Source organism: Diaphorina citri, unplaced genomic scaffold (assembly GCF_000475195.1).
Source record: "Diaphorina citri unplaced genomic scaffold, Diaci psyllid genome assembly version 1.1 scaffold620, whole genome shotgun sequence".
NCBI lineage: Eukaryota > Metazoa > Arthropoda > Insecta > Hemiptera > Psyllidae > Diaphorina > Diaphorina citri.
This window is the reverse complement of record NW_007378053.1, coordinates 136,538-164,054: the sequence shown is the minus strand read 5'-3', so window position 1 is coordinate 164,054 and position 27,517 is coordinate 136,538. Positions and strand designations below refer to the sequence as shown.

General features: G+C 38.2%; 4 protein-coding genes and 1 long non-coding RNA gene across 5 annotated transcripts; 2 read left to right on the top strand and 3 right to left on the bottom strand.

Annotated features, from left to right (window-relative positions):
• The first annotated feature begins 2,223 nt into the window (after window positions 1-2,223).
• LOC103510591 (acidic repeat-containing protein-like) lies at window positions 2,224-3,175 on the top strand. Its single transcript, XM_026824610.1, has 2 exons — window positions 2,224-2,492; window positions 2,878-3,175. Exons 1-2 carry the CDS (start codon window positions 2,317-2,319, stop codon window positions 3,137-3,139), a joined length of 438 nt encoding a protein of 145 aa, XP_026680411.1. The 5' UTR covers window positions 2,224-2,316; the 3' UTR covers window positions 3,140-3,175.
• Window positions 3,176-3,380: 205 nt separating this feature from the next.
• On the top strand, window positions 3,381-14,799 carry LOC103510578 (acidic repeat-containing protein; the record flags this gene model as incomplete). Its single annotated transcript, XM_008475256.3, is given in 5 exon segments — window positions 3,381-3,739; window positions 4,117-4,295; window positions 5,723-5,982; window positions 10,477-10,697; window positions 14,502-14,799. Coding segments are annotated over 5 exon segments (1,281 nt in total), but the record flags the coding sequence as incomplete, so codon positions are not given.
• LOC113468009 lies at window positions 13,057-13,973 on the bottom strand. Its single transcript, XM_026824608.1, has 3 exons — window positions 13,890-13,973; window positions 13,568-13,757; window positions 13,057-13,357 (listed from the first exon to the last, which is right to left on the bottom strand). The coding sequence occupies exons 1-3, from the start codon at window positions 13,952-13,954 to the stop codon at window positions 13,172-13,174; spliced, it is 441 nt and encodes a 146-aa protein (XP_026680409.1). The 5' UTR covers window positions 13,955-13,973; the 3' UTR covers window positions 13,057-13,171.
• Window positions 14,800-15,969: 1,170 nt separating the features above from the next.
• LOC113468010 lies at window positions 15,970-16,556 on the bottom strand. Its single transcript, XR_003391889.1, has 2 exons — window positions 16,282-16,556; window positions 15,970-16,183 (listed from the first exon to the last, which is right to left on the bottom strand). It is a non-coding gene; the product is annotated as an uncharacterized LOC113468010 (long non-coding RNA).
• Window positions 16,557-17,460: 904 nt separating this feature from the next.
• Window positions 17,461-25,100, bottom strand: LOC103510590 (ubiquitin-protein ligase E3A). Its single transcript, XM_026824599.1, has 8 exons — window positions 24,772-25,100; window positions 24,374-24,583; window positions 23,944-23,980; window positions 23,212-23,417; window positions 22,729-22,932; window positions 22,421-22,622; window positions 19,316-19,650; window positions 17,461-18,786 (listed from the first exon to the last, which is right to left on the bottom strand). The coding sequence occupies exons 1-8, from the start codon at window positions 24,787-24,789 to the stop codon at window positions 17,461-17,463; spliced, it is 2,538 nt and encodes an 845-aa protein (XP_026680400.1). The 5' UTR covers window positions 24,790-25,100.
• Window positions 25,101-27,517: the final 2,417 nt, after the last annotated feature.

Sequence of the window (27,517 nt, the reverse complement as noted above, 5' to 3'; positions counted from 1 at the left end):
ACCTAGGTAGAGTCATGCCCATGCAATAGTTGATCAAGGATGTTTATATGATCTGCCCCAATGATTCCCCTTAGGTGATGAAAACTCATTAATATTGTTGTCCCCCTTGATTTTCCATGTTCTTAGTAGCCAAAATCAATGAAAATGGGTGTTTGGATGTGAATTGACTGATAAATCCTTCAAATAATCACTTTCCCCTGTATAGTTTATTCTCACTACTAAGAAGGTGAAGGGAAGTAGGTATGTAACACAACATCAGCTTGAGCAAATAATATTGTATTTAGTAAGACCAACATGGCGACCGAATGGAAAAGGCTAGCGACGGTATAATTTACTCTCGCAAAACAAAGCTAAATTTCCAACCTAGATACAATTGACATTATTTGAGTGATGGACAGTTTGACTGAAATGAAGAGCTATATCTTTTGTAGCACATTGGATTGGGGCTGAATAGTTCCTCTGTCTCCCTTTCTTTTGGTAATTGGTTGGTATGATCAAGCATTTCTTGGTGTTATTAAAGAAATTTTAAATATAATTTTACTTACATCTAAAGCTGACTTGTACAGAGTTTCGTAGTTGAAACGAGAATACTCCTTGCTAGCTGGTTCTTCTACAATGGGTATGTTGATTCGAAAAGATCCTTTCCTCTTGGTTTTGATTTTTTCAGTGTTGCTTTCGATAGTTGTTAAAGACACTCTTTTAGGATTAGACATTATTTCACCTCATTTTATGATGGGATAGAATATTTTCAAGAGGAAAATTTGGGAAATTTAAAACACTAATCTGAACCTTTCACACTGTTCACTTGAGACTTGAAAACAGAAAACAAATTTTTACCACATGTAAACAAAAATTAATTCCAAACACACCCCTAGATCGCGCTATCTAGTTTTTTTTTTTTTTTTTTTTTTTTTTTTTTTTTTTTTTTTTTTTTTTTTTTGTCATTGAAATTATTACAAAAAGTACCTACTTACTTCATTGAAAAAGAAAGTAAAAGTGTGCAAAGACTTTTATTTTTTAATATTCTAATTTTTAAAAAATAACTTTAAAATGGTCGGTTTTATGGTTGTGAATGTAAAATGTAAAACATACATAACTTTTCTGTTTTTCATTTTGGTTTGTTAAAACACTTGATTCTGCATTTTTATTTTATCTACATACTCATTATAGTAACTACTTCTACTTGATTTTCGGAAGGTTCCTTTTTTTTTTTTTTGATCCGGACTCGTTCCAGTGCCGAAACTTCGGGATTATCATAATCTCTACCCTTACTTACCAGTACGCTGTCCCTAGGAGGACTAGGAGGTACCTTTTTAACTCAAGTCAGTTTATTAAAAGAGGTTGTTGACAGATACGTATCTGAACTTAATCCATGAACTTTTTCTGTCTTACCAGGTCTCTGCTGGAGGTTCAGTTCCTAAACAAAAAACTGATGGAAATAATATCAAATCAAAGAAATTGACATTCAACGAAGAAAAACCACCCAGCCTGCCAGTAACTGACCAGATCCGACAGTCTATTCATTTCAGGAATAGTACCGACTTTAACACATTTGCCACGCCACTAAAAACAACAAACACCAAGATCAGTACTCCTACGGAAAGTGACAATCATTCTGAAACACCAGTGGAAAAGAGTGTGACGAACATGAAATCCCCCCTTCCTGCTCAAAATGAAAATCCTTTGAGTCAGAAAGCACTGGATAGACAGTTTTCAAAAGAAAATATCGATACCGACATCACCTGCCAGGTTCCAAAGATCAAGAATAGGTGGAGTTTTCTGAATAGAAAGACCGTAGCAGCCAGCCTAGTTAGCTTGGTGGGTAGTGGAGAGATTCCCACCGGGGGTGAACTTTATCCCAATCTCGGATGATTACCGCTCTCTAGGCTGGTCCTAGGAGCCGAGTGGTCAAGAGCACTGACTCTCAACCTGGAGGTGCTGGCGTCGAATCCCGGCTAGGGCGGAAATTTTCTGACCGGACTCTTCCGTTCTTGGATAGGCATTGATGTAAAAGAATGTGCCTTGGAGTAATGCGAAAGCGGTTCCAAGGTACATTTTTTTTTTTTATTATTATCTCGGATGATGATCAACATTCTCCTATCCTGACATTCTTCTCTCTTAGATTTCGGAACGATAAGAACTCTGTAGTTACAGTTCCCTCTATCATACCTCTTAAAAAAGAAAACAAAAATTGAGGCTCATTGGTGTCTAAGTTTGGAAATTTAAAGAAGCTATTTTCAAATCACCATTTTATTATGGTCGACGTTCCAGATATTGGACAAACCGGACAGACTTCGGGACACCCTCATTCACGAGATGTGCCATGCTGCTTCCTGGTTAATTGACGGGGTTAGAGATGGTCACGGACCCAACTGGCAAAAGTGGACCATATACGCCATGCAAAGGTTCCCTGAGTTGCCCCGCATCAAACGATGTCATGATTACAAGATTGATTTCAAATATATATACCGGTGCTCTCAATGCGATTATGAGTAAGTAGAAAGACTGGGGCTTATGTGTACTGTGTAGGGTAGTGGTAAGCGCAGAGAACTTCGAATAAGGAAGTTGGTCGTTCAAGTCCCTGTCAAATAGTGATGAAATGATGAATTTAGCACTCTGTATTAATCGCAAAACGACAGTAAATTTAGACAGCGTCGGTGACAGCACGTTGAAAGCAGCAGTTTCCTAATGGACTACAAGTTGAGCAACGTTGCCCATGGTTGGTATCCCATTACTTCAAGGCACATTCTTTTACGTCCATGCCTATCCAGGAACGGAAATTTTCCGCCCTGACCGGGATTCGAACCTAGCACCTCCAGGTTGAGAGTCAGTGCTCTTGACCACTCAGCCACATTTTCTGTTTCTCGATCGTTTCAGGTTCGGCCGCCACTCCAAGTCGCTCAACACCGAGCGCAAGGTGTGCGGCTATTGTCACGGCAAATTCAACCTCATCACCAACACAAGCAAAGGTGAAACCGTGGCGGCAGACGACGCCCCTAAAAGGCCGCCCACCCAGTTCGCAATGTTCGTGAAAGATAATTACGCCAAAGTGAAGCAGGAAAACGCGGGTACCAAGCACGGCGATGTAATGAAGATTTTGAGTAAGAAGTTTGCCGAAACCAAACTCAAAGATGTTTGAACTGTAGGGATGCACCAATGAGCTCGTCAGAGAAAAGTGAATAACAACATCCAAGCAGACGCATTTGAAGGTAGAAGTAAGCCAAGCTTAATTTGACAGATGAGGAAGTTTCCTCTGTTGACAGAATTTGTGACAATTCATCATATTAGGACTTTTCATTTCATTTCATGATTTGATATAAAGTCATTTTGGACATCGTTTATTGATGTCTTACAGTCATTCGTTTTTAGATGATGAGATAATGGGGAAACCGGACACAACGTCTACAGAAACACTTGATCAGTTGAGCTCAGACGTGAAACATTGTACCGATCTAAAGAAAAGGAAAAGTTTCAACCGAGATTTGAGGAAGAGTATTGAAATCAAGCGGAGTATTATACTATCCAGTGATAGTGATGCTGACACAGATGATGAAATCAGAGTAGTCAGCAAGAGCAGGAGGAAGCCAAGGATATTGGAGTCGTCGGACGAGAGTAGTGCGAGCGGAACGGAGGCTGTTAGTTCTGAAACTGAGGATATTCAAGTCAAACCCAAAGAGAAGAAAACCAACAAACATCAGCTACTCAGTAGACTTACCAATGATTTTGAAGATATCCTCACGTAAGTTGATGCTCATGTACTTACTAGTTAGTAAAATTATCTAAATACAAACATTTAGGACATGGAAAGATCACAAAACCTCGAAAGTTGAAACATGGTAGGTTACCAATGATTTTGAAGATATCCTCACGTAAGTTGATGCTCATGTACTTACTAGTTAGTAAAATTATCTAAATACAAACATTTAGGATATGGAAAGATCACAAAACCTCGAAAGCTGAAACATGGTAGAAATATTCCTAAAATGTTCTAGAATCTAGATGTGCAACTAAAAAGAGAGGAGTTTGCCCAAGTCTAAACCGATGATCAATTTCCCGTGGCAAAGCAATCTGCTAGTAGTTGAATGAATTACAACGTAGATACTTCTACTTTTTCAGTATCAACAAAAAGGAGACCAAGAAAACCAAGAGTGAGATTCCCAGTACACCTAAAGGTGCACCTCTAGATAAGAAATCAAAAGGAAACCCCAAACAATTGACAGCAGTACCCAATACTCCCTTAAGAATTGACAAAGTGTCCAAGAAAAATCGACTCACTTTTCTAAGCTCTTTATCTGGTAAGATATCTTTTACCCCCAACAGGGGAAAATGATGTATTGTATATGTTACAAAGGAGGATTTGTTTTCGTAGGTATTTACAAGATAAATCTTTTTTTTTTTTCCTCAAAGGACCACGGAATTCTTAACTCTACGGTTTTTTGCTTTCTCTTGTGCCAGTATATCTTCATCCTAGAAGAATGGTCGGCCTTTCTCTCCCCAGACCACTTGCTGTTAGGTCTTGCTATGGTGGAAGTTATTGGTTTTAGTTTGTTTGTGGATTTCACAGCTTCTCTGAACTTATTTCGATTCCAAATAAGTTCTTTGTTAATTTCAGCTTCTCTAAAATCTTTCTTTACTTGGGTTGCCCATTTTGGGTTAAGATGACTCCTTTGAGATGAATGCATGACAAGATAAATCATAGGAATGGGGTTTTCAAATCTCTTTGCGTACCACCAGAAATGCTTCCGCGTACCATAGATTGGGAACCTCTAGTGTAGAGAGTGTCTAGAAGTTAGTATTTAAATAAAAATGCGGACTAAGTCCAAAAAAAGCGTTTTGAGATAAATAGAGTCAAAGTTTAGGTTTAGGACTAGCCAAAGTTTAAATAAAGATAGCCATTTTGTTTTTGCTCTCATTTTAATAAGGCCTTTCTCTCCCCAGACCACTTGCTGTTAGGTCTTGCTGTGGTGGAAGTTATTGGTTTTAGTTTGTTTGTGGATTTCACAGCTTCTATGAACTTATTTCGATTCCAAATAAGTTCTTCGTTAATTTCAGCTTCTCTGAAATCTTTCTTTACTTGGGTTGCCCATTTTGGGTAAGATGACTCCTTTGAGATGGATGCATGACTTGACAAGATAAATCATAGGAATCGGGTTTTCAAATCTCTTTGCGTACCACCAGAAATGCTTCCGCGTACCATAGATTGGGAACCTCTTGTGTAGAGAGTGTCTAGAAGTTAGTATTTAAATAAAAATGATATAATTAAATTGAATGGCTGAGAGGCAGAGCGGACTAAGTCCAAAAGAAGCGTTTTGAGATAAATAGAGTCAAAGTTTAGGTTTAGGACTAGCCAAAGTTTAAATAGAGATAGCCATTTTGTTTTTGCTCTCATTTTAATAAAACACTAAATTGAAGTTCGCAACCAATATAAAAAGTAGATCTTTTCGCGCTCTTTCCAACGATATAGATAACTCAGAAAGTCAATTTTTGGACTTAGTCCGCTCTGCCTTTTACCCAATCCAAAAAAAAAAAAATCCTCTCATCCTAATTCCATTCTGTTTAGCGGTGCACTAAATTGAAGTTCGCAACCAATATAAAAAGTAGATCTTTTCGCGCTCTTTCCAACGATATAGATAACTCAGAAAGTCAATTTTTGAACTTAGTCCGCTCTGCCTTTTACCCAATCAAAAAAAAAATCCTCTCATCCTAATTCCATTCTGTTTAGCGGTCATCCCCGACTCGTACATCCCACATCCGGAGGCCGCGGTGTACAAAGCCAAATACAAATCCAAGAAGGAAGAGCTCGCCCGCCGTCTCTTCCACTTGTACAACAGGGAGGTGTTCGATGATAAACTCCCCCCGGACATGCCCCTAGAATGGAATGCGCGTATGCGCACCACGTCCGGATTCTGCTATAACAAACGCGAGCGCATCGGTCCATTTCAACCGGATCGGCGCTCCTCTCGCATTGCGCTGTCGAAAAAGGTTGGTGGCGCTCTTTTTTTTTACATTTATTTACAACAACCATTATACAAAAAAAAAAAATACAAATTATGAGAGGGAAAAATAAGAGTAATAATAAGTACCTACCTAATAAAAATTGATCTAATTAGGTCATTCTAACGTAAAAGAAAAATCATTTGAGTCAAAAAGGGTTAAAATTTTATTTATGCCTTCAGAGAACTCATCGATACCGTTTTTTTTTTTTTTTTTTTTTGTTTTGAAAAAAGTCGTTTTCGTACTTTTCGTTTGTGAATTTTGTCAATTTAATAATGTCAATTTTGTGATTGTGAAATGAAATTTTACTTTTGTGGAAAGGAATAAGGAAATCAAGAAAAATCCAAGGAAAGAAGAGAAGCTACAATTTTACCAAAATGCTTCTTTGACATTACACTAACAGAGTTTAGTTTCTTTTTATGCATGTCCTTTTAAAATGCTCTAGTACCTCCTGTAATGTAGACAGCCATCTGTGTTTTGGTAAGTCAGAAGTCAGTTTTGTTCCAGTCCTCTTACACACATGGTTTTCCTTGGTAAAAGTCCATAAATTTTCAATATGCAATCTTAATTTTCCATCTAGACAATCACATGCTGCTGAAATTTCCCAGCTGCTCTTAGGTTGGGTAGGGTTAGTGTGAGGAACTGTGTGTAAGCACTAGACCATGGGTTCGATTACCACACAGGGCAGATATTATCCTGAACGTATTGTTCATTCTCAGAATGTTTGGATTTCTCCTATCCTGTCCTCTTGATGTAGAAGAGGATAGAATTGAGAGAAGTCCATCAGATAACCATGCCACTGGTATCAAGGAAAACATCAGATATTCGGGAGAAAAAGATCAAATACCAACACCTGTACTTGATATCATTGGAAGTTCTAATAAAGAAATTACAAACAAAAACATGTCTGGACAAAATGAAAAAGACTTGAAATTTAGATCAAAACGTTCGGAACAAGACGCACGGAACCATGACGATATTTTCGACAAAACCAAAGTTTTCAACGGTGAAAAATGGGTGGACAAAATAGTCCAGGAAGATAATACTAGTTTTCAGTTCAAAGAGCCAACAAACCAACCCAAAGCTAGTGAGCAAAACAAAGAGTCCCAGAACCAAGTTGACCTTTCTAGACGCACGGAACCATGACGATATTTTCGACAAAACCAAAGTTTTCAACGGTGAAAAATGGGTGGACAAAATAGTCCAGGAAGATAATGCTAGTTTTCAGTTCAAAGAGCCAACAAACCAACCCAAAGCTAGCGAGCAAAACAAAGAGTCCCAGAACCAAGTTGACCTCTCGATAATGCTAGTTTTCAGTTCAAAGAGCCAACAAACCAACCCAAAGCTAGCGAGCAAAACAAAGAGTCCCAGAACCAAGTTGACCTCTCTACTTGGGGAACCAACTCTCGAGGGAACATGAAAATCAAGGTCGATCGATACAGTTTGAGTTTTAACTTCAACAAACTAATGGGGAAACCGGACACAACGTCTACAGAAACACTTGATCAGTTGAGCTCAGACGTGAAACATTGTACCGATCTAAAGAAAAGGAAAAGTATGACCTTTCTACTTGGGGAACCAACTCTCGAGGGAACATGAAAATCAAGGTCGACCGATACAGTTTGAGTTTTAACTTCAACAAACTGATGGGGAAACCGGACACAACGTCTACAGAAACACTTGATCAGTTGAGCTCAGACGTGAAACATTGTACCGATCTAAAGAAGAGGAAAAGTTCCTATAACGCAGATCAAGGCAAACAGCGAAAGAGTGGCCTACAGTAAAAGAGAAATTTGAAGCTCCCCCTCCCCTAAATACAGCCCTGGTCCCTCTTCACGGTGGCCTAACTACGGCCTTCAGAGGCTCATCTCTTGATTAACTTACCCAACTGAGAATAGTTGTCTTTCTTCTGGGTGCCGCCATATTTCTGTTCGAATTTCTTGGCTAACTTGGCCAGATCATCATCTTCACCCTCATCATCCAAATCCAGACCGCCTCCATTTGTTAACCCGTTCTGAGCGCCATTCGTGTCCTTCTTCAGACGCTTTTTCTGAAAACAAAAGTGCAGGGTTAAAATTAATGTAGAGGGAACTGTAACTGCTAGGGTCTTACCGTCCCGAAATCGAAGAGAAGGAAGATAGGTTAGGAGAAAGCCAGCCGTTCCGAGAACGAACCTTATCCCTTTTGGGTAAGTCATAAAAAAAAACTGACAATTCAAGATACCGAAATTGAAAACAAACTTACTTCTAATTCCCATAAAGTTGAATGAACTACAAAGTCTGTGAGATAAAACTGATAAGGATGATGATAAGAAAAATATATTCACGATGAGCCGATGATAGAGAGAATAAAGAATAAACTAAGAAAAAAATGTACCTACGAGTACGTGTGTAGTATTACCTATGTTCCTATGAAGCATAACAAATGAATGAATGATGAACTTGATGAAGAACGAACAACGAATTGGAAACAAAAAGAGGGGAAAATGAACAAAAATGAGGAGGGGGTAACGAGACGCGAGTGTAAAGTGTAGGTACGTAGTAGTAGAGTGAGAGGAAGAGACAAGACAGAGAAGGGGAGAATGCGTACTGCATAGAGTACAGAAATTACTTCTCCTCTCTCTGATAAAAAAGAAGCATCTCTCTTGAAACATAAACTCCTAATACTTTTCGGTACAGTGGCGGGAATAATCAAATCTTTAAATCAAAACTGCCCACTTCAGTTAAAATTAATAGAATTTTGACTCCACGAATAAACAATTTAAAGGTAAGCTTATTAACTAGGTAGTTTATAATCAATCATAACATGTTATCAAAAGCAGTATCACATCGGTGGTGACTCACTCCACACTCTCCTGATAACTGTGGGAGGGAAGCAATTTTGAATCGGTATACGGTATACAATACATCTATGCATAAACTGAGTTTAACTGAGGCGTTTAATTTTAGTTTCATCCCCATTACTTACTCGTACACATAATATGACACGAGTAATAATAGTAAATCTTACTCATGCTGTTGTGGAAAATCGTTCATCTCAGTTATTTCTCTTCCCCTTACCTAGAGATTGGTATCCCGGTATCCCGCCAAAAAATGAATAAAATATTGATCCCGGGATTTTCGGGATTGACGGTGATATTATAAAAACACTTATGATAACTCAAATATTCAAGATGGATGAAAAAGTACTTACTTACCTGACTTTGGGAAATAAGTATGTGGTCAATTACATATTAGACCAACTAAACTTGGTTAAACATTAATTGCAAGCATAGTAATAAGTGTAGTTTTGGAATATTATAAAAACAAACAGAAAACATACTTTTTATTGAATTTGAAAATCAAGCCCCAATACATTAACCTTGCACGTTACATGAAAGTTTATCTGCTACCATCTGCCATGCAAAAAAAAAGAAAAAAAAAATGCAAGATGACCTTTTTAATTAAATCAAATTTATACCGAATGAACAGATACATGTGTTGTTTGAATAAGAACAAAGGAGTCAGTATTTCTCTTGTTTCAATTTCGTTTTATCTCTCATTGATTTCTTTAAAGACGTTTTTTGTCATTGAAATTATTACAAAAAGTACCTACTTACTTCATTGAAAAAAAAAGTAAAAGTGTGCAAAGACTTTTATTTTTTAATATTCTAACATATTTTTTAAAAATAACTTTAAAATGGTTGGTTTTATGGCTGTGGATGTAAAATGTAAAACGTACATAACTTTTCTGTTTTTCATTTTGGTTTGTTAAAACACTTGATTCTGCATTTTTATTTTATCTACATACTTATTATAAATACAAATTATGAGAGGGAAAAATAAGAGTAATAATAAGTACCTACCTAATAAAAATTGATCTAATTAGGTCATTCTAACGTAAAAGGAAAATCATTTGAGTCAAAATGGGTTAAAATTTTATTTATGCCTTCAGAGAACACATCGATACCGACATCACCTGCCAGGTTCCAAAAATCAAGAATAGGTGGAGTTTTCTGAATAGAAAGACCGTAGCAGCCAGCCTAGTTAGCTTGGTGGGTAGTAGAGAGATTCCCACCGGGGGTGAACTTTATCCCAATCTCGGATGATTACCGCTCTCTAGGCTGGTACTAGGAGCCGAGTGGTCAAGAGCACTGACTCTCAACCTGGAGGTGCTGGCGTCGAATCCCGGCTAGGGCGGAAATTTTCTGACCGGACTCTTCCGTTCTTGGATAGGCATTGATGTAAAAGAATGTGCCTTGGAGTAATGCGAAAGCGGTTCCAAGGTACATTTTTTTTTTTTTTTTTTATCTCGGATGATGATCAACATTCTCCTATCCTGACTTCTTTCTTCGATTTCGGAACGATAAGAACTCTGTAGTTACAGTTCCCTCTATCACACCTCTTAAAAAAGATAACAAAAATTGACGCTTATTGGTGTCTAAGTTTGGAAATTTAAAGAAGCTATTTTCAAATCACTATTTTATTATGGTCGACGTTCCAGATATTGGACAAACCGGACAGACTTCGGGACACCCTGATTCACGAGATGTGCCATGCTGCTTCCTGGTTAATCGACGGGGTTAGAGATGGCCACGGACCCAACTGGCAAAAGTGGACCATATACGCCATGCAAAGGTTCCCTGAGTTGCCCCGCATCAAACGATGTCATGATTACAAGATTGATTTCAAATATATATACCGGTGCTCTCAATGCGATTATGAGTAAGTAGAAAGACTGGGGCTTGTGTGTAGGGTAGTGGTAAGCGCAGAGAACTTCGAATAAGGAAGTTGGTCGTTCAAGTCCCTGTCAAATAGTGATGAATTTAGCACTCTGTATTAATCGCAAAACGACAGTAAATTTAGACAGCGGTTGTCATGATTACAAGATTGATTTCAAATATATATACCGGTGCTCTCAATGCGATTATGAGTAAGTAGAAAGACTGGGGCTTATGTGTAGGGTAGTGGTAAGTGCAGAGAACTTCGAATAAGGAAGTTGGTCGTTCAAGTCCCTGTCAAATAGTGATGAAATGATGAATTTAGCACTCTGTATTAATCGCAAAACGACAGTAAATTTAGACAGCGGTGGCGACAGCACGTTGAAAGCGGCAGTTCCCTAATGGACTACAAGTTGAGCAACTTTGCCCATGGTTGGTATCCCATTACATCAAGGCACATTCATTTACGTCCATGCCTATCCAGGAACGGAAATTTTCCGCCATGACCGGGATTCGAACCTAGCACCTCCAGGTTCTTTCTTGCATGTCTATCTTGAGCTGCTTTTTTAAAAACTTTAACTCAAATCCCAAGGATCATGAACTCTTTTAGGATAAAAAAAAAACGGGTCAACCACACAACATAAATTGCATTAATTTTTACCTGCTCAGGGGTCATAGAAGCAATAACCGACTGTGGAAGAAATTCTTCTAGCTGTTCCCGGCTGGTAGCTTTCCTGAAACTCTCACTCAGAAAGTCCTGATTTGAGAACACTTCAAATAGAATGCTCCGCAGCTGAGTGTAGTTGTTGATGGCCTTACAGTCATCAATGACACTGAGCAGCTTTTTCTCTGTGAGGAAGGTTTTTTCTGCAGAAGAGAGAGTGAGGAAAAGAAAATAGTGCTTCCCAAAAAGCTACCAGAAGAAAAACTAGAAACATTATCAAACGAAAGGTCCTTAGTCCTCTGAGTGGTGAAGTAGAGCACAATTCTTCCTTATTTAGCACTTTATCCAATAAAAAGAAAATAGTGCTTCCCAAAAAGCTACCAGAAGAAAAACTAGAAACATTATCAAACGAAAGGTCCTTAGTCCTCTGAGTGGTGAAATAGAGCACAATTCTTCCTTATTTAGCACTTTATCCAATGAGTCATCAGATAGTAAGAAGTCCTCTCTATTTAGTTCGTTATCTCCCAGCCCCAACAGAAACAATAGATCTTCGTTATTCAGTACAATATCAATGGAAAGTAAGGAAAGTCATAATTCCAGTGGCTCTGTGTATATGAGTGCAACTGACTCAATGAGCTCTACATCTAATAGTAATGGGAAAAATAGAACCAATAAACAAGTGAATAAATTAGAACCAGAAACTACTAATGGCAAAGCTCAACCATACAGTTTGAATGAGTCTAATCTCAAAAGTGCACCGGTTTCTGAAAAAGTGAAAGGTTTCAGCAATTTGAAAGAAAATGAAGGTGAAACGGACATTCGTGAACTCAACACAAAACGGTTGAGAAGTCAAAACCACCAATAAACAAGTGAATAAATTAGAACCAGAAACTACTAATGGCAAAGCTCAACCATACAGTTTGAATGAGTCTAATCTCAAAAGTGCAACGGTTTCTGAAAAAGTGAAAGGTTTCAGCAATTTGAAAGACAATGAAAGTAAAACTGACATTCGTGAACTCAACTCAAAATGGTTGAGAAGTCAAAATCATATTGAAAAATCATCTCTGTTTAGCAGTATTAGTTCCAACGAAAGTATATCACTAGTGAATGGCACCGAGGCAAGATATGGGTCTAGAAACATTCACTCTAGAAGACAAAATAAATCTTCACTTATATCAGGAATAGAGCGACTGAATTTAACGGAAGAAAACCAAAGTAGCGAGAACCTAGCAGTTCCTACATCACGAAGATCTCAAAATACAAAACCTGACGATTCTAAAATATTAAACGCGAGTAAACTAGCCCAACACTCTTCACTATTCAGTAGCATCGATTCTAAACCGGAAGATCATAAAAATGATGATGAGGTGATCAACATTTCGAGTGAGTCTTCTTTTGATATAGACGCCGATTTAGCCCAGTTCCTACATCACGAAGATCTCAAAATACAAAACCTGACGATTCTAAAATATTAAACGCGAGTAAACTATCCCAACACTCTTCACTGTTCAGTAGCATCGATTCTAAACCGGAAGATAATAAAAATGATGATGAGGTGATCAGCATTTCCAGTGATTCTTCTTTTGATATAGACGCCGATTTAGCTGAACTCAATGTGAAACCTACAGACAAGGAATCCATCGTGTACAATTCTGTACGAGACAATGTCTCAAAATTAGATGCAGTACCGTCTAAACAGTTCCTACATCACGAAGATCTCAAAATACAAAACCTGACGATTCTAAAATATTAAACGCGAGTAAACTATCCCAACACTCTTCACTATTCAGTAGCATCGATTCTAAACCGGAAGATCATAAAAATGATGATGAGGTGATCAACATTTCAAGTGAGTCTTCTTTTGATATAGACGCCGATTTAGCTGAACTCAATGTGAAACCTACAGACAAGGAATCCATCGTGTGCAATTCTGTACGAGACAATGTCTCAAAATTAGATGCAGTACCGTCTGAGGTAAGCAACAAAACAGACACACACGCCTCGCTGTATTCCACAATGGGAAATATCAATCTAACATGTGGCGTGAAGATACGGAAGTCGAAATATTTCTTCAATTCCTCTGATAAATCGATAAGCTCCATCTCGGAACCTTCATGTATTGAAAGTTCAATTATGCCCTCCAGAGGAAATCTGTTTGAGAAAGTCAATGAAACTCCTGAAGCAAACGATGTAGAAACAGACACACACGCCTCGCTGTATTCCACAATGGGAAATATCAATCTAACATGTGGCGTGAAGATACGGAAGTCGAAATATTTCTTCAACTCCTCTGATAAATCGATAAGCTCCATCTCGGAACCTTCATGTATTGAAAGTTCCATTATGCCCTCCAGAGGAAATCTGTTTGAGAAAGTCAATAAAACTCCTGAAGCAAACGATGTAGAAGATTTCTTCAACTCCTCTGATAAATCGATAAGCTCCATCTCGGAACCTTCATGTATTGAAAGTTCCATTATGCCCTCCAGAGGAAATCTATTTGAGAAAGTCAATGAAACTCCTGAAGCAAACGATGTAGAAGAGGATAGAATTGAGAGAAGTCCATCAGATAACCATGCCACTAGTACCAAGGAAAACATTAGATATTCGGGAGAAGAAGATCAGTAGAGATGGCCACGGACCCAACTGGCAAAAGTGGACCATATACGCCATGCAAAGGTTCCCTGAGTTGCCCCGCATCAAACGATGTCATGATTACAAGATTGATTTCAAATATATATACCGGTGCTCTCAATGCGATTATGAGTAAGTAGAAAGACTGGGGCTTATGTGTACTGTGTAGGGTAGTGGTAAGCGCAGAGAACTTCGAATAAGGAAGTTGGTCGTTCAATCAAGTCCCTGTCAAATAGTGATGAATTTAGCACTCTGTATTAATCGCAAAACGACAGTAAATTTAGACAGCGTCGGTGACAGCACGTTGAAAGCAGCAGTTTCCTAATGGACTACAAGTTGAGCAACGTTGCCCATGGTTGGTATCCCATTACTTCAAGGCACATTCTTTTACGTCCATGCCTATCCAGGAACGGAAATTTTCCGCCCTGACCGGGATTCGAACCTAGCACCTCCAGGTTGAGAGTCAGTGCTCTTGACCACTCAGCCACATTTTCTGTTTCTCGATCGTTTCAGGTTCGGCCGCCACTCCAAGTCGCTCAACACCGAGCGCAAGGTGTGCGGCTATTGTCACGGCAAATTCAACCTCATCACCAACACAAGCAAAGGTGAAACCGTGGCGGCAGACGACGCCCCTAAAAGGCCGCCCACCCAGTTCGCAATGTTCGTGAAAGATAATTACGCCAAAGTGAAGCAGGAAAACGCGGGTACCAAGCACGGCGATGTAATGAAGATTTTGAGTAAGAAGTTTGCCGAAACCAAACTCAAAGATGTTTGAACTGTAGGGATGCACCAATGAGCTCGTCAGAGAAAAGTGAATAACAACATCCAAGCAGACGCATTTGAAGGTAGAAGTAAGCCAAGCTTAATTTGACAGATGAGGAAGTTTCCTCTGTTGACAGAATTTGTGACAATTCATCATATTGGGACTATTTTGAGTAAGAAGTTTGCCGAAACCAAACTCAAAGATGTTTGAACTGTAGGGATGCACCAATGAGCTCGTCAGAGAAAAGTGAATAGCAACATCCAAGCAAACGCATTTGAAGGTAGAAGTAAGCTAAGCTTAATTTGACAGATGAGGAAGTTTCCTCTGTTGACAGAATTTGTGACAATTCATCATATTAGGACTTTTCATTTCATTTCATGATTTGATATAAAGTCATTTTGGACATCGTTTATTGATGTCTTACAGTCATTCGTTTTTAGATGATGAGATATATTATTTTGAATTTTACTTTTATAAAGTCATTTTGGACATCGTTTATTGATGTCTTACAGTCATTCGTTTTTAGATGATGAGATATATTATTTTGAATTTTACTTTTTCAAACCAGGAAAATGGCCTAATGGTCAATGTCCCGACATTTGTAAACAACACAAACAAACAACTTTTTCAAACCTGTTTTTAAAGCATTTTTTCTTCTTTATTTGACTTTGTTCTTTAAAAGAGGCAGAACATGAATTTTATTGTAACACAAGATGATCTCTTTATTTATTTTACTTTTATATCTGTTTTGTGTGTTATCTGTGACATACCTTTTTGAGATGGGAATATATTTTTTTTTATTAATGAAATGCACCTATCGTACTTTTTTTTATAGGTAAATATTGGGAAGCCAGAGGTAAAATGACCTAGTAGTCAAATAACCCGACATTTGCAAACAACAACAACATATCTGTTTTGTGTGTTATCTGTGACATACCTTTTTGAGATGGGAATATATTTTTTTATTAATGAAATGCACCTAACGTATTTTTTTTTTTATTATTATTTTCATTGATGCTAAAGTCTCATAAAAACGAAGAAGAAAAATAAGGCATGCCGTTTGTTATTATATCTGTTTTGTGTGTTATCTGTGACATACCTTTTTGAGATGGGAATATATTTTTTTATTAATGAAATGCACCTAACGTATTTTTATTTTTATTATTATTTTCATTGATGCTAAAGTCTCAGAAAAACGAAGAAGAAAAATAAGGCATGCCCTTTGTTTTTACGTTTGAAATCGTTAGCGATAAATTAGAATGTATTCTTCATCAAGTTAACACAATGAAATACTTTGTAATCTTACAATTTACAATGAAAGGTTTAATCTTACAGTAAAGAATTCAAAAAAGGATATACCTACAGATGCATCGTATTGTGATACTTACGGGTTTAACACATGAAATGAAATCCTCACATCTAACATGGGTACCTAAAGAATTCAAAAAAGGATATACCTACAGATGCATCGTATTGTGATACTTACGGGTTTAACACATGAAATGAAATCCTCACATCTAATATGGGTACAGGCATACGGGAAAAGCCTAAGGTTAAGAAGACAAGGGAGGTCATCAAGTTACTTGGGTTTCATAAGGTTCACACCCATTCCCTTCTAGAATATAAAATTTCTACTTCTTTGTACAATGAAAATATTTTCTTAGGTACATCATAATTAATGATTTTTGTAACGTGAAATTCAAGAAATTGGGATAAAATTTAGATAGGTCAAATATATCTTTTTGTGGGCACTCAGTACTAATACTAATGGGATCAAAGTTTTGAAAACCTCTTGGTTTTTGCTATTGCATGTCAAATATATCTTTTTGTGGGCACTCAGTACTAATACTAATGGGATCAAAGTTTTGAAAACCTCTTGGTTTTTGCTATTGCATAAAAACCATTTGATTTCTTGTGGACATAATTTTCTCAATTTACTATGTTTACTTACGTTTATACGTAGACACAGTATTTCAAATAAAATCAAAAAAGCGAAGGGAGCCAATTTAAAATCTTTTCACAGAATCACTTCCCGGCTTCCTTGTCATACACAGTATTTCAAATAAAATCAAAAAAGCGAAGGGAGCCAATTTAAAATCTTTTCACAGAATCACTTCCCGGCTTCCTTGTCATTCCCCAACTAGTAACTTAATGGGGACTTTTGAGACAAGAAAAACTGTTTTTACATGTATTTTTCCTATGGCGCACATTAAAAGTGGACACACTGTATAAAAAATATTCAATAAATGATATACCCATCCATAAAAGCCAGAGCTTGTGCCACAGAAGCATTATTGTGTTGTAGACTTATGTGATAGACAACCCTTTTCAACAGCCAAGCTAAGACAAGTAATAGAGTTTCTTGCATGTCTATTTTGAACTTTTAGGATAAAAAAAAAACTTGGGTCAACCACACGACATAAATTGCATTAATTTTTACCTGCTCAGGGGTCATAGAGGCAATAACCGACTGTGGTTTCTTGCATGTCTATCTTGAGCTGCTTTTTTAAAAACTTTAACTCAAATCCCAAGGATCATGAACTCTTTTAGGATAAAAAAAAAACTTGGGTCAACTACACGACATAAATTGCATTAATTTTTACCTGCTCAGGGGTCATAGAAGCAATAACCGACTGTGAAAGTCCGAGTACAGGTCAATGAACTCTTGTTTATTCTCCTGTGTGACTGCTATATTATCACCGTCAGGTTTTAATTGCTGCCACATACCAGCTGCTCTATCTCCTCAGGACGGAATAACAGACTCAGAGGACTTTCATCAGTCACCATCTGGAATCCACGTCGGAACGCTTTGAATTGTTTCTCAATGGAAGTGTTGTTGCTGCCACATACCAGCTGCTCTATCTCCTCAGGACGGAATAACAGACTCAGAGGACTTTCATCAGTCACCATCTGGAATCCACGTCTGAACGCTTTGAACTGTTTCTCAATGGAAGTGTTAAGGAGAAAGTCCGAGTACAGGTCAATGAACTCTTGTTTATTCTCCTGTGTGACTGCTATATTATCACCGTCAGGTTTTAAATCATGAGAGATGAAGGCACCGAATGGATCAGTGAAGCAAATCCGAAACGTTTGTGAGAATACATCTTCCATATCCTGACCTTCATAATCTAATAGGTCTCGTAATCCATTGAACAGAACAGGGTTGAAATCTTCCAGATCATAGAATGAACCTCGCTTACCCATCAGTTTCTTATAGACCACCATGGGAAAGTTGACATCCAATATGATATTGTTATAGATAGCCAAGCCAAGGATAATACCGACCAGTGTGAACTGAGCATCCGACTCGAATGACATTTGATTAAACCACATGTGTTGTGTATCTGACTGCACACAGAACATGCCATAGTCTGGATTAAAGATTTCCTCAATGATGAGTTGGAAGAATTCCTTGGACACACCACCCTCATCAATACCTTGTTCCCCCTCAAACTCAACCACCAGCTGTTTCTTCAAATCCTTCTCATTCTCCATTGCAATCATTTCTAATTCAACCAGTGCATCCTCTATGATGTGATCCCGACGGACTTTGAGTCTCAAGTAAGGATTGGTAGGTTGTCCGACGACACTCTGTAGATAACTAATACGTCTGCCACTATACATGCGTATCCTACTGTCATAATAGAGACCTAACGTCTTGGTAGCGGGGGTCAGGATGAACGAATAATACATAAAGCTAAACTTGAGGAACCGAGAGCTACTGGCACAGTCTGTTTCCGAGGTGAGCTCCTCACTAGCTCTGTAGTAACCAAAGTCCCTATCCATCTCTATGGCATCACTCAGTGGTTCGTTGTAGAACTCTAGGAATGGGATTAGTGGTTTCCTAGAGTCCAACACATTGATTTGTAAGAGCTTGGCTAGACTATCTTCATAGTGGTTCGCCTGGACTGAAGATTTACTAGAAGAGATGTCTACACCAAACATTGACTCGTGATTATCCTCAGGGTCTTGAGTTTCATCACGAAGACAAGGTGGATCCAAGTCTCCTGCCAGAATATTTGCATAGAATAAAATCTGAAAACCCATGGAAAGTGACAAACTATTACTGGAACATCACAAATAAGAAGGACGGGCTGAAAACCAATAGTAACTATTTTTAGTGACTACCTCGATATCCCTTTCACCTAATATCCAAGTCTCCTGCCAGAATATTCGCATAGAATAGAATCTGAAAACCCATGGAAAGTGAAAAACTATTACTGGAACATCACAAATAAGAAGGACGGGCTGAAAACCAATAGATCCAAGTCTCCTGCCAGAATATTCGCATAGAATAGAATCTGAAAACCCATGGAAAGTGAAAAACTATTACTGGAACATCACAAATAAAAAGGACGGGCTGAAAACCAATAGTAACTATTTTTAGTGACTACCTCGATATCCCTTTCACCTGATTATCAACCTTTCCACTCGCACATTCTTTACCAAAATGATGGTTGTATTTCATTCATACTGATACTACCTATCCCTCTCCTAATCAATTTAACTTTCCCATAAATCAAATGACGAGAATTCACGTAAAAAGTACAGGGGAAACACTCACTCTCATAATCTTGGTGGGCAAGGTGATCGTCTCCTCATCTTGTAGAATATAATCCTTGTGATAATGATTGGATATGGTCTTGATGGTGATCAACTGTTGCAGGGCCTCCAGAATGGTTTTCAGTCTTTGTTTGCAATGGGCGGCCCAGATCCTTGCTATCCTTGCCTGGGCGGTCAGAGGCAACTGACTGGCGGCCTTACAGATCTTGGGCAGCGCCCTCTCGACATAGTCACAGCCGCCCAGGCTTGGGATTTCGAAAATGACGAGAAACACGTTGATCAGACTATCCGTGCTAAGTAGACTGGAGCCGCATCTCAGCTGAACATTGATGTATTCTAAAACATCAAATCGTGAATGAAGCCAGCCTAGTTAGAATGGTTGTTAGCGCGTCTACCTTGTAAGAGCTAGGCCGCGGGTTCCGCCCGGGGCGGATTTTATCCTGGAGGGGTAAAGTTCGTTCTTGGAACGGCTGGCTTTCTCCTATCCTGTCTTCCTTCTCTCTCCGATTTCGGGACGATAATACCCTAGCAGTTACAGTTCCCTCTATCAAAACTTTAAAAAAAATCGTTCCTTCACATTGTGGTATTGCAGAATTAACAAGGAAATGCCAATGTCGTTTCAACTGGAGATGATAGACTCACTAGACAAGGTAACAAGGGCCTCAACTCAAACTTACCAGACAAGGTATCAAGGGCTTGAACTCAAACGTAACAGACAAGGTAACAAGGGCCTGAACTCAAACTTACCAGACAAGGTAACAAGGGCCTGAACTCAAACTTACCAGACAAGGTAACAAGGGCCTGAACTCAAACTTACCAGACAAGGTAACAAGGGCCTGAACTCAAACTTACCAGACAAGGTAACAAGGGCCTGAACTCAAACTTACCAGACAAGGTAACAAGGGCCTGAACTCAAACTTACCAGACAAGGTAACAAGGGCCTGAACTCAAACTTACCAGACAAGGTAACAAGGGCCTGAACTCAAACTTACCAGACAAGGTAACAAGGGCCTGAACTCAAACTTACCAGACAAGGTAACAAGGGCCTGAACTCAAACTTACCAGACAAGGTAACAAGGGCCTGAACTCAAACTTACCAGACAAGGTAACAAGGGCCTGAACTCAAACTTACCAGACAAGGTAACAAGGGCCTGAACTCAAACTTACCAGACAAGGTAACAAGGGCCTGAACTCAAACTTACCAGACAAGGTAACAAGGGCCTGAACTCAAACTTACCAGACAAGGTAACAAGGGCCTGAACTCAAACTTACCAGACAAGGTAACAAGGGCCTGAACTCAAACTTACCAGACAAGGTAACAAGGGCCTGAACTCAAACTTACCAGACAAGGTAACAAGGGCCTGAACTCAAACTTACCAGACAAGGTAACAAGGGCCTGAACTCAAACTTACCAGACAAGGTAACAAGGGCCTGAACTCAAACTTACCAGACAAGGTAACAAGGGCCTGAACTCAAACTTACCAGACAAGGTAACAAGGGCCTGAACTCAAACTTACCAGACAAGGTAACAAGGGCCTGAACTCAAACTTACCAGACAAGGTAACAAGGGCCTGAACTCAAACTTACCAGACAAGGTAACAAGGGCCTGAACTCAAACTTACCAGACAAGGTAACAAGGGCCTGAACTCAAACTTACCAGACAAGGTAACAAGGGCCTGAACTCAAACTTACCAGACAAGGTAACAAGGGCCTGAACTCAAACTTTTATTATAAAAAAAAAAAAAAAAACAATAGAAGAGGATTGATTTCACTGTCAAACTTACTAGGTGGTTCATCAAGTCTCTTGTTGATCACATTAGGACATCTAGTTTGACTACTGCTGCTACCATTCGAGGTCTTCACATTGTCAGTGCAATTTGTTTTGGCGCTGCATTTATTGTCTAAGGTGGATGTTTGATCTGTTGCTTCAGAGTCAAGTTTTACTTGAGGGTCATTGGTGCGGGCTATTTTGGCTGGATGGGGATCACATAGTTGGGCGCTGGCTTTCCATAGCTTCAGTGCCATTCCCGCAGCTTCATTGGGTGAGAGGGCAGCAAGCTGGAAACAAGAATTAAGATGATAATTATGAAATTGGATGAGAATCTAAAAAAAAAATATTTGAAAAATGTAAATATGCTTTAAAAGAGGGAGACTACATATTATCTACCTAAAATCATTTCTCAGACTTATAATGATAAAAATTAATGAAAACCTTCTAATATTTGTATATGGAAGGAAAGGCCTGACACAGGATTTGGTACTTGTGCAGATGTCATATCCGTGGAATATTGCTACCAAAGGAACTGGCACAAACGAGCAGTGACCCTGGTTATTATAGGGTTAGGTTAAACACAAAAAGGAGTTTTTCTTTTCTACGGACGTGACTTCTGCATAATTACTGAGGATTTTTACTAAAACTAATCGAAAATGACGAGAAACACGTTGATCAGACTATCCGTGCTAAGTAGACTGGAGCCGCATCTCAGCTGAACATTGATGTATTCTAAAATATCAAATCGTGAATGAAGCCATCCTAGTTAGAATGGTTTTTAGCGCGTCTACCTTGTAAGCGCTAGGCCGCGGGTTCCGCCCGGGGCGGATTTTATCCTGAAGGGGTAAAGTTCGTTCTCGGAACGGCTGGCTTTCTCCTATCCTGTCTTCCTTCTCTCTCCGATTTCGGGACGATAATACCCCAGCAGTTACAGTTCCCTCTATCAAACCTTTTAAAAAAAATCGTTCCTTCACATTGTGGTACCTATTGCAGAATTAACAACGAAATGCCAATGTCGTTTCAACTGGAGATGATAGACTCACTAGACAAGGTAACAAGGGCCTCTGTGGTATTGCAGAATTAACAAGGAAATGCCAATGTCGTTTCAACTGGAGATGATAGACTCACTAGACAAGGTAACAAGGGCCTCAACGCAAACTTACCAGACAAGGTAACAAGGGCCTGAAGTCAAACTTACCAGACAAGGTAACAAGGGCCTGAACTCAAACTTACCAGACAAGGTAACAAGGGCCTGAAGTCAAACTTACCAGACAAGGTAACAAGGGCCTCAACTCATTACTAGACAAGATAACAAGGGCCTGAACTCAAACTTACCAGACAAGGTAACAAGGGCCTGAACCAGAGTGTGTTCAAATTCAGACGAAGGCAGAGCAAACAGCTGTTCGTAGGCACGCCGCACAGACTTGATGTCCAAGGTCAACTCGGTATCAAGGTCACCATTGGAAAGGGAGGAGGGGGAATCTCCACTTCCCTCAGTGGAGGGAAGGGTGGGAGGAGGAGAGGTGTACTGGGTCAGCTGTGAACAACAAGTATTTTTCTTTTTTAGAAATTTCCATTTATTTGTTATTTGACACAAATCTCTAAATAATAATAATAATAAAAATATTCAATAAATGATATACCTCAGACAAGGTAACAAGGGCCTGAACCAGAGTGTGTTCAAATTCAGACGAAGGCAAAGCAAACAGCTGTTCGTAGGCACGCCGCACAGATTTGATGTCCAAGGTCAAATTGGTATCAAGGTCACCATTGGAAAGGGAGGAGGGGGAATCTCCACTTCCCTCGGTGGAGGGAAGGGTGGGAGGAGGAGAGGTGTACTGGGTCAGCTGTGAACAGCAAGTATTTTTCTTTGTTAGAAATTTCCATTTATTTGTTATTTGACACAAATCTATAAATATATATATATACAAGCATTATTGTGTTGTAGACTTATGTGATAGACAACCCTTTTCAACAGCCAAGCTAAGACAAGTAATAGAGTTTCTTGCATGTCTATCTTGAGCTGCTTTTTTAAAAACTTTAACTCAAATCCCAAGGATCATGAACTCTTTTAGGATAAAAAAAAAACGGGTCAACCACACAACATAAATTGCATTAATTTTTACCTGCTCAGGGGTCATAGAAGCAATAACCGACTGTGGAAGAAATTCTTCTAGCTGTTCCCGGCTGGTAGCTTTCCTGAAACTCTCACTCAGAAAGTCCTGATTTGAGAACACTTCAAATAGAATGCTCCGCAGCTGAGTGTAGTTGTTGATGGCCTTACAGTCTTCAATGACACTGAGCAGCTTTTTCTCTGTGAGGAAGGTTTTTTCTGCAGAAGAGAGAGTGAGGACACTTTTGTTAAGGTTGATTGGAGGGAGGTTAGTTTGAATAACCAAGGGTATTGAAGACTAGGCCAAGATTTTTTTTCTACAAGATAATAATAAAAATCATATGTCATCTTGGAGTTGTTTTCCCTCCCTCTGTCATGTTCTCGAAAGAACAATTTTGTAAGGCTTTCATTTTTTTAGTAGGTTTTATTATATATAAAAAAAAAAAAAGTAATATAAAAAAAAAAAAAAACAATAGAAGAGGATTGATTTCAACTGTCAAACCTTACTAGGTGGTCATCAAGTCTCTTGTTGATCACATTAAGGACATCTAGTTTGACTACTGCTGCTACCATTTGAAGGTCTTCACATTGTCAGTCAAATTTGTTTTGGCACTGCATTTTATTGTCTAAGGTGGATGTTTGACTGTTGCTTCAGAGTCAAGTTTTACTTGAGGGTCATTGGTGCGGCCTATTTTGGCTGGATGGGATCACATAGTGGGCGCTGGCTTTCCATAGCTTTCAGTGCCATTCCTGGCAGCTTCATTGGGTGAGAGGGCAGCAAGCTGGAAACAAGGATTAAGATGATAATTTATGAAATTGGAATGAGAATCTAAAAAAAAAAAATTTGAAAAATGTAAAATATGCTTTAAAGAGGGAGACTACATATTATCCTACCTAAAATCATTTCTCAGCACTTATAACTTATAATGATAAAATTAATGAAAACCTTCTAATATTTGTATATGGAAGGAAAGGCCTGACAGAGGATTTGGTACTTGTGCAGATGTCCATCCAGTGGAATATTGCTACCAAAGGAACTGGCACAAACAAGCAGTGACCCTGGTTATTAGTAGGGTTAGGTTAAACACAAAAAGGAGTTCCTTTTCTACGGACGTGGACTTCCTGCATAATTTACTGAGGATTTTTACTAAAACTAAGGGGGTGGAAACACTTACCTTCCCACTAGAGGCACAGTTTTCATTCTTACAGTCCTCATTGCCACATCCATCAGTAAGTTGGTAAAAATATTTCTCAATTCGCTCTTTCACAGTTGCTCTTTTCATTCCGTCTTCAATGTTCAAATTGAGCCCTGTTGTTCCTTTTGAACCAGAACTATCTTCTGATGACGACTCAACAGTTCCACTGGAATTACACAAATTACGTTGGTCACTAAAATTAGGCATACTGTCTATATTGATACTCGAACAATACAAGTTTAAACCTCACTTGTCTATAATTTCTGTAGAAACAAATGCAAGTGAGATAAAGGTGCACTTGACTAATGGATCAAGATTAAAAAATTAACAAAACTGATACTGATATGATTGGTACTGGAATTACACAAATTACGTTGGTCACTAAAATTAGGCATACTGTCTATATTGATACTCGAACAATACAAGTTTAAACCTCACTTGCCTATAATTTCTGTAGAAACAAATGCAAGTGAGATAAAGGTGCACTTGACTAATGGATCGAGATTAAAAAATTAACAAAACTGATACTGATATGATTGGGTGTTGAGACAAATACTGAGGGAAGTATCATTTTTGCCCATTTGAGTTGAGTACGTTGATAGGAAAAAGAGATGATCTTGAGGGCCATTCATTGTATTTCCGACGAAAATAAACTGTAGGAAACAGAGTGGAAAATAGTGAAGATTTGGAAATAAATATGGCAAAACACAAAATTTGTGAACATTTTTGTCCTTGGATTTACCTATTGGCCTTTAAAATCACAACGTGATAATGTGAACAATAGCTTACCTTGAATGTTGGTCGTCTTCAGAAACTGGAGGGTTCATAGATTAAAGAATTATAAAACTTTGGACTTAAATTTCTAGAATAGAATCACTAGCATAATTAAATAATTATTTAAATAGAAAAAGAAAAGTTTTCCTTATGATTTTGAGTCAGTTGAATTTTCTTTTTTGTGTTTATTAAAGTTTATTTCTCAGATGGTAGACCTGTGAAGATAGCAATCTCCAATTATGGATTTTAAAAATTATTTGCCATTTTCAGGGGTTTCCAAAATACCCACAACCTAATTTATATTTTCTAAATTTATTCTATCACTTTTTGGACAGAAAATAAAAGCCGGAAAGCTCATTTTGAATTTTAATAGGTAATATTTATTTTCATATATTTGAACAAAATTAAATATAATCTTAAAATACATAACTTTGCCCAAAAAATTTATTTTGGAAATCCCTATAGAAAAAATATCGATTATTTTGTACGAAAGGTGGCCGCGTTCTCACTTTACTTGAAAAGAAAATGGAGTGTTTTCATTTTACCATCAGCTGATAACAAAAAATACATGACAGATAAAACCCCTGACTTTCGAAGATTCAGCAATGTGCCTCACACAACATTTCTTTATGGACCGTTTTGAAATTGTCTTGTGACAACCTAAGAGAGGAGCACCAAAAGACCATTCCTAGAGGTTTAATATAATACACTGTAACAACGTAGGTCTTATTGTCACAGTCAGCCGTTCCGAGAACGAACCTTATCTGTTTAGGATAAAGTTCGCCCTGACCAGGAATCGCACCCGCGATCTAGCGCTTACAGAACTGTGTAATGGCTAACGAACCTTATCTGTTTAGGATAAAGTTCGCCCTGACCAGGAATCGCACCCGCGATCTAGCGCTTACAGAACTGTGTAATGGCTATATTACAAGACACCACAGACCAGTAGACAGCTAAGAATCATTTGGATTTATAGTGGCAAAGAAGTCCTTTTTATTCAAAGTCCAGGAATAAAAAGTAAAAAACCAAATCGGAGCGAACTGAAATCTTACTTCGTACACTGAACACTCCATAAAAGAAAAACGTCCAACCAAACTTTGTTAGTACACCAATGTATATTTGAAAATAATAAAAACCATATTCAACTGAAACAAATCATAAAGTAATAATAAAAAAAAGTACCTACTAATAAAATTAACAAGGCAAAATGTTTTAACCCAGATTAAAATAGAAGAAAAAAAAAAAGAATAAATGAGCTGAAATCTTACTTCGTACACTGTACACTCCATAAAAGAAAAACGTCCAACCAAACTTTGTTAGTACACCAATGTATATTTGAAAATAATAAAAACCAAATTCAACTGAAACAAATCATAAAGTAATAATAAAAAAAAGTACCTACTATTAAAATTAACAAGGCAAAATGTTTTAACCCAGATTAAAATAGAAGAAAAAAAAAGAATAAATGACTAATATTTTATCTACCTCAGGTATTGGAAGGTAGAAATAAAAATGTTGTTGACAAATGTCAAGAAACTTGACCACTGGGCCAGGCCATTCTCCTTAGAAAAAAGCCCAATCAATTTATTGTGGTTGTTCACCTTTTTTCTTGTCCTGCCTTGGGAACCAGCAGACATTGTAGGAAAATATTGGGATGCGCGCAAGAAAATGGTAAAAATGTTGTTGACAAATGTCAAGAAACTTGACCACTGGGCCAGGCCATTCTCCTTAGAAAAAAGCCCAATCAATTTATTGTGGTTATTCACCTTTTTCTTGTCCTGCCTTGGGAACCAGCAGACATTGTAGGAAAATATTGGGATGCGCGCAAGAAAATGACATAATATAGGCTGAGCATCGTGTTGTTTCGAACTCTTGACGTTCGCACCCCTTCTGGGACGTTTGATTCAGACGAGTGTTATTGGCGTTACAAATAACAGTCCCAAAAAGTTTTTTGAACTGCACCAAAAAAATGGTTACATATTTTTATAGATGACACGATCATTGGGAAAAATCCTACAATGCTGCAGTGAGCACCAAAGTTGTGACATAATAACACAAAGAAATTGCATTTACATTTTACATTACATTTACAAAACCAATAGTAACTATTTTTAGTGACTACCTCGATATCCCTTTCACCTAATTACCCGCTCGACGTTGCTTAACTTCAGTGATCCAACGAGAACTGGTGTATTCAACGTGACAAAGCCGCTGTCACGTTGACGTGAAGCCCCCCCCAAAAAAATTAATTAAAAAAAATCAGGTATTTCTCGGGTTTTGAACCCGAAACTTTTTAACTGAGTTATACTTTTTATAGGACTTAAAGTTGGCACGTACCTTACTGTTTGG